Here is a 6,479-nt window from a genome sequence, read left to right as displayed (position 1 = left end):
TGGAGCCGAAAATTCTGGAGAGCGAAAACCGCTACAGACAGCAGACAGCAGTCGAGAGGCAGAGAGCAAGCCAAGAGAGCAATGCTCTCACTTTCACCATGCCGCTGCGGCAGTTTCGTCATTCATCCTGCCAGCTGCCCTCTGCCGCTGCCTACAGCGACTGTAGCAGCGCCAGCGAGAGAGGCTACAAAATCCAGCGGCAGCGGGAAGCTACAAATTCCATCCATAGCCCGCATTTGTGGAGCAAACAGTTCGCAACGAACCCGCAAAGTGAACGGAACAAACAGTCGACGACCTCAAACAAACGCACACAAATAATCCAACAAAAGTATTTTCCATCCAAAAGTGAATCAAAAAACTAAATAAAGCAAAAAGTAAGCTAAATATATAAACTATAGAGAAATGTGTAGATAAATCCATGGAGCAGCCTCCTCTGTGTTTGCAATTTTCTTTAGAAATATGCAAAGTGAAAAACTATCACCCAAATGTGGGGTTTACTTTCTTAGTCATCGAAGCTTAGTGTCTAAATTTTTGTTCCAAATGGGGTTGACTTCCTGCTAAATCGAGAATCTGCTTCCTGTTCTATCAAAAGTGCAACTTTGGGGTTTTTATTTCCTTCCTGCCTCATCAAAGTGCATTCAACTTTCAAATCCCTCAGCGAATTCAAGCCTCGCCCTTGGCCTTCCTCATTCGCCCATGCAGTGGGGTATTTAGCATTTCCCGGGTTCAGTTCCGCTCGATGGGGGTTCCGCTTGAGGTGCTTTCGTTTGAGGGGGGTGCTTTCACTTTCAATTTCATTCAAGAGCATGCGCCGTGTGCCACAAAACAGCTGTGAATATTTTTTAGCTGGGGCCTTTGACTTTGAAAGAAGGTCATTCATACCGAGTGGGCCCCGAAAAGTTTTTCCTGCTGATTGCAACAAGTGATTCCCCCAGGCTGTGTCTGTAATATTAACAGATTTCTATGGAAATTGGAATAAAAATAAAACCCAACCCAAGTTCTCTATAAAAATATACATTTGCGGCTTTCGATCATTATTCATTATTTAACAGCTCTTTTTGTTCCACTCTGTGGGGTGCCATATATCACAGATAGCTTTGACTCGCAACCCAACTCGGAGGGAAAAGCTCTTCACACGCTCTCCATAATAATCACCTGCAGCCGCACCGGAAATCTCATTAAAAAGGTGAACCGACACATGTGCTTTCATAATGATATTGTTTTTCGCTCGAATGCATTTACAATCCGGCAAATAATCTTATCTCAGTGGAAAATCTGTCTGCATATGGCAAACATATTGGCGAACCTCCTTTCCATAACGCAATGATAACAATTTATGGCCCCCTTTTTACTGACTGACGCATTATTCCAACGTCATAGCCTAACCCTATCTAAATTTAGAACTTTTCTATGGGGAACAATTTAAATTCTTTCTTTTCAACTTTCTTTCCTTAAACTAAAACTAAACCTAAAAACCAAACCTATTTATATATCACCTTTCTATAGGGAACCCACTCATCGCTCAGTAATTTACAATCAATATTTCGCATCAGAGTCCATTGATAATTTGGGATTTACTAAACTGCCTTAATTGCTTCACCAGATATTCCCTGATAAGATAAGAGGTGGGTGGTGGCACATATTTAAGGAAGCAAAAATAGCATTATCATTATCATTGCCATATCATTAATTAAACGATTATTGGGGCTTTAATTCCCATTCCGGTAATGGTTCTTCGCCATTTATTTCATTGATAAATCATTCCGATATTGCAATTTCGTTTGAGTCTGAAGTTGGGTATCAATTTTCGCTTCATTTGTGGAAATCAGAGACCCAATGAAGACCTGTTCTAATTGAATTTCAACGGCAAAACAACTCTACACTCTACTCACAAGACTTATCTTTACCCATCCCCACTTTGGTGGTCACAAGTTTCTCGGTCTATGAATTTCTATAAAAAAAAGATACCGAAAACCCTAGAAAAAAGTCTATTTTTTCGGCTATGCTTCTGACGCAGCGTTGCGGCAGCAGTCATTGCGTGTGGCTCTGGCGATGTCGCGTTTTTCTCATTAATACGACCTTGGTGAAGGTTAAACAACGCCACTATGGCAGCATTACGCGTATGTGACACGAGTGAATAATTGTGAAAATTTTGAATGAATAATTGGCCACAAAAGTGAGAGGAAGGCACGTGGATGGTCCCCAGTAAGAAATTCTAATGAATATTCGTTCCTCTTTCAGCAATGGCCGCCATCAAGGATAGCCTCTTGGCCCAAGTGGCCGAAGTTCTGCCCAGCTCGGGTCACAAGGTCACCGTTGTGGGCATCGGCCAGGTTGGCATGGCCAGCGCGTTCAGCATTCTCGCTCAGAACGTCTCCAAGGAGGTTTGCCTGATCGATGTCTGCGCCGACAAGCTGCAGGGAGAGCTCATGGATCTGCAGCATGGCTCCAACTTCCTGAAGAATCCCCAGATCACAGCCAGCACAGATTTTGCGGCATCCGCCAACTCTCGGCTGTGCATCGTCACCGCTGGCGTGAGGCAGAAGGAGGGCGAGTCCCGCCTGTCGTTGGTGCAGCGCAACACTGATATTCTCAAGAATATCGTCCCCAAGCTGGTGGAGGTAAGTCTCACTGCGAATACTCCTTTAGAAACCCTCTCTAACCCTCTGCCTTGACTTTCGTTACAGTACAGTCCCGATACCATTCTCCTGATGGTCTCCAATCCCGTGGACATCATGACCTACGTGGCCTGGAAGCTGTCGGGTCTGCCCAAGAACCGCGTCATCGGCAGTGGCACGAATCTGGATTCGTCTCGCTTCCGTTTCCTCATGTCGCAGCGTTTGGGTGTGGCACCCACCTCCTGCCACGGCTGGATCATTGGCGAGCACGGAGACAGCTCTGTGCCCGTATGGTCGGGCGTCAACATCGCTGGCGTTCGTCTGCGTGAATTAAACCCCATTCTGGGCACTGGCGAGGATCCAGAGAAGTGGAACGAGCTCCACAAACAAGTGGTGGACTCGGCCTACGAGGTCATCAAGCTAAAGGGCTACACCTCATGGGCCATTGGCCTGAGCACGGCCTCCCTGGCCTCTGCCATTCTCAGGAATACTAGCAGCGTGGCTGCTGTCTCTACCTCAGTGCTGGTAAGCCCTCGATAACCCCTCCAACACCTTGTGGAACATTATTTAATATCTCTTTCTTTTCAGGGTGAACATGGCATCGATAAGGATGTGTTCCTGTCGCTTCCTTGCATTCTGAACGCCAATGGCGTCACCTCGGTCGTCAAGCAGATCCTGACACCCACCGAAATCGAGCAGCTGCAAAAGTCGGCCAACATTATGTCCGATGTCCAGGCTGGACTCAAGTTCTAAGCAAAAATGGATGCAAAATCTTTCCTATTACAATGACAAATCTAATTTTAGTCACGCAGTTGGGGGGTGCGAGGGAAAATCCAGTGAAAATACCCCAGAAAAAAAGCATCAAGTATTTGCCCGTACCAAATGTTTTTATTATTTTTAATGCATTTCTCATTTGTATTTATTATTTTCTAGACAAATAAATATTTAAATTAAAAATTTAAGTTGAAATTTTAAAGGTTTTTCATTTATGGATTTGAATTTATGAACTTTTTTTCAAATTACTACCCAAAATTACCCAATTACTCCCCTCAATTTCTGTTCTCTAGCTCCTAAGGATCGTATTTTTAAGGCAACTCTCAAGGAACTTCCTTCTCTCAGGGGAGGAAGTGAGAAAGAGAGTCTCGACCGACAACAACCGCCGCTACCTCATTAGCAAACAATTAGCGTAAATTTTGAATCGAAAGATACTCTGAATAACATTCAAAGTCTAGTCAAATTTTACAGCCACAAATAATCACAAATAAAGACACGACAAGTAGGAGAATTCGGGCAGGAATACAGCCCAAAACGTGTCGTAAACAAATTCTAGTATAAATTATAAATATATCTTACCCTAGCACCCTTAGATATGTATCTTCAAGCACTCACCATCTGAAAGAAAATCAAAGAAAGAATCGGTTAAAAAAATGAATGAAAAATTATTCTTTAATAAAGGAAATTGATGGCACGAAATCATATTAATTTTAAAGCACGATTCAATGGCCAAAAAAAAGGAGATAATCAATCGTTGGTTAAGCCATAGATTGGGGCTGTCTATCTTAGAGATATATCCACTATATTCTTCAGTCAAAATGCTTATCTTACGGGTGTTTTTCGGGGTAGTGCGAAGCGCAGACTTTGGCCAGACAGAGGGGTAGCGCATCAGACGTGATGTGGCAAGCGAAAGTCGAGTAGCAGCTGCCAGATAAGAGAGCGACGACGAGACTCTCGATTCAAGTCTCGAGTTGCATCGATAAGAAACTTGGCTATAAAAGCACTGACTGCAGCACTTTTAGCCATGAGAGAAGCAGCGGCCATGGCAACAATCACATCAAACACCTTAAAGACACTCTTTGTGGCTCTAATCATACCGATTATGGCCATTCCACAGGAGAACAAACCAAAAATCCCTGCAAATATAGAGACTATCCAGAAGCACAACATTCAACTGTTGACAGAGCAACTGAATCGCGGATGGAGAGCTTTCTGTAAGTGTGAAATGGCAACTAAAATCCGGGAACCCTTCTCTAAACAGTTTCCCCTCTTCATTTTAGGCGATGCTCCCGTGGATGAGGGCGTCATGTCACTTTTTCAGGGCATAAATCCCAGCGATTCGGCACTCCATGTGATGACCATCACCAATCAGAGCGTTCAGCTGCCCATCAAATCGATTTCGCTGCTTAAAGACTTTGACATCAATCCCGAAAGGAAGACCCTGGTCTACGTGAATGCCTTCCACACGGCCGACAGTTATTTCAGCGTCCAGGAACATCTATCGCTGCTGCAGAGCAGTCGACGGGATCTTAATGTGATTGTCGTGGATTTTGCTAGGGATGTGGCACAGCTCTACTATGCGGTGCGGCATCATCTCTCGGTGCATGGATATGCCATCTACAATGTGCTGAAGGCCCTCAAGGATGCGGGCATTGCACCGCAGGACATCACCCTCGCCGGACATTCGGTGGGTGCTAATATTGCCGCCCTGGGTGCCCAGCTCTTTGCCAGGGGATCCAAACAGAAGGTGGGCCAACTGGTGGCCATTGATCCTGCGACCATGTGCCGCACAACCGATATCCTTGTAAAACAAAGCGTGGCAGAGCGCGTGGTGGTGCTGCACGGTGAGGGCGATGTCTTTGGTGTGCGTGTGCCCGTGGGGCACATCGATATCTATCCGAATGGCATTGGCTACTTCCCGCGAAGGAAACTGCAGCCCGGCTGCGACTCCAAGATCTGCAGCCACATGTATCCCTTTGTTCTCTTCATGGAGGTGGGCTTATAACTCTCTATCTCTCGGTATCGCTCAATGTCTGACTCTCGCTCCATCTCTCTTTCAGGCACTCATTGAGGGCGTCATGATCCCCGCCACCAAATGCGAAAGTTGGGCCAAATTCCGGCAGAGCGATTGCCAATTCCAGAATACCATCAACATTGGTCTCATTTACCCCTCCACCGCCAGGGGCCTGTACTTTTGTCTCACGCAACCGAATCCCCCATTCACCTACATGGAGCATGGACTGCGCTACAAGACGACGCCGCGCACAAAGCCAGAGAAAGCACCAAAGAAGAAATCTTCATAGATCTTAATGATAGCTAATTTGTTTTGTTTTTTAGTTCATTAGTTAATTTATTAAAATATTTTTTAGTTTAAATAACTCTTTTTCTGCAGGACTATAACTTCGGGAATATTTCTGCTGCGAAATTGAGCATCCCACGTGGTATGCTGCTCTTTTTATTCACTAAATTGTAATGCGACCCACCCAAAAGTATGAATTCCTTTTTGAAAATCTTGTGTGGAGCGTTGCCGGACTGTTCCATCTGGCTGGATTCAAGCGTTGAATTGCCTAAAACTATTACTTTTTTCCATATAATTATCAATGAAATATTAAAAATATTTTTAAAGGTCATTAAAAAGGTCATTCCGCCCATAGCCAATTTATTTTATAGTATTTCTATCGATCTCTTGATTTTGAAACTCTTTTAAGCTTCCTCTCTCTCATGGGAGAAATATGCACATTTATTTTCTCACTTAATATTACGCTCTCTCTCACTCGCTGATCTTCGCTTTAAAGTCAAAACAGCTGATCAAAGCCACATCCAAACGCCGACTCTCAGACTCAGAATGCAGCAGAGAGAGAGCAAACAGAGAGCGGCACGAAGAGAAAGAGAGAGGCGAGAGAGTGTGTGCAAACACCTTCTCCACTTGAAGAGCCAGTGGCTGGCTCTTATGGCCCCCAAAAAGGGGTACGGTACACAAGCACAAATAATAAATAAAAGATTCGTACATTTGGATTATTTGAAAATAACTCTTTGCTTAATAAAAGCCCCCTAAAACACATATATTCTATAATCTCCTTCTAAACT

At 44.3% G+C, this 6,479-nt stretch overlaps 2 protein-coding genes across 2 annotated transcripts; both read left to right on the top strand.

The window, feature by feature from the left end:
• The first annotated feature begins 225 nt into the window (after positions 1–225).
• Positions 226–3,550, top strand: LOC117587340 (L-lactate dehydrogenase). The gene is made up of 4 exons (XM_034277980.1): positions 226–374; positions 2,242–2,621; positions 2,688–3,143; positions 3,207–3,550. The coding sequence occupies exons 2-4, from the start codon at positions 2,244–2,246 to the stop codon at positions 3,369–3,371; spliced, it is 999 nt and encodes a 332-aa protein (XP_034133871.1). The 5' UTR covers positions 226–374; positions 2,242–2,243; the 3' UTR covers positions 3,372–3,550.
• Positions 3,551–4,429: 879 nt separating this feature from the next.
• On the top strand, positions 4,430–5,710 carry LOC117587339 (lipase member H). The gene is made up of 3 exons (XM_034277978.1): positions 4,430–4,606; positions 4,673–5,385; positions 5,453–5,710. The coding sequence occupies exons 1-3, from the start codon at positions 4,435–4,437 to the stop codon at positions 5,693–5,695; spliced, it is 1,128 nt and encodes a 375-aa protein (XP_034133869.1). The 5' UTR covers positions 4,430–4,434; the 3' UTR covers positions 5,696–5,710.
• The last annotated feature ends 769 nt before the right edge of the window (positions 5,711–6,479 follow it).

This window comes from Drosophila guanche, unplaced genomic scaffold (assembly GCF_900245975.1).
Source record: "Drosophila guanche unplaced genomic scaffold, DGUA_6, whole genome shotgun sequence".
NCBI lineage: Eukaryota > Metazoa > Arthropoda > Insecta > Diptera > Drosophilidae > Drosophila > Drosophila guanche.
The sequence above is the reverse complement of the archived record's forward strand: the minus strand, read 5'-3'. Positions and strand labels throughout refer to the sequence as shown.

Coding starts and splice junctions, on each gene's coding strand:
- LOC117587340 (XM_034277980.1), top strand. CDS start 2,244: ATGGCCGCCATCAAGGATAGCCTCTTGGCCCAAGTGGCCGAAGTTCTG. Junction 2,622..2,687: donor TCGTCCCCAAGCTGGTGGAG/GTAAGTCTCACT, acceptor CTTTCGTTACAG/TACAGTCCCGATACCATTCT. Junction 3,144..3,206: donor CTGTCTCTACCTCAGTGCTG/GTAAGCCCTCGA, acceptor CTTTCTTTTCAG/GGTGAACATGGCATCGATAA.
- LOC117587339 (XM_034277978.1), top strand. CDS start 4,435: ATGGCAACAATCACATCAAACACCTTAAAGACACTCTTTGTGGCTCTA. Junction 4,607..4,672: donor TCGCGGATGGAGAGCTTTCT/GTAAGTGTGAAA, acceptor TCTTCATTTTAG/GCGATGCTCCCGTGGATGAG. Junction 5,386..5,452: donor CCTTTGTTCTCTTCATGGAG/GTGGGCTTATAA, acceptor TCTCTCTTTCAG/GCACTCATTGAGGGCGTCAT.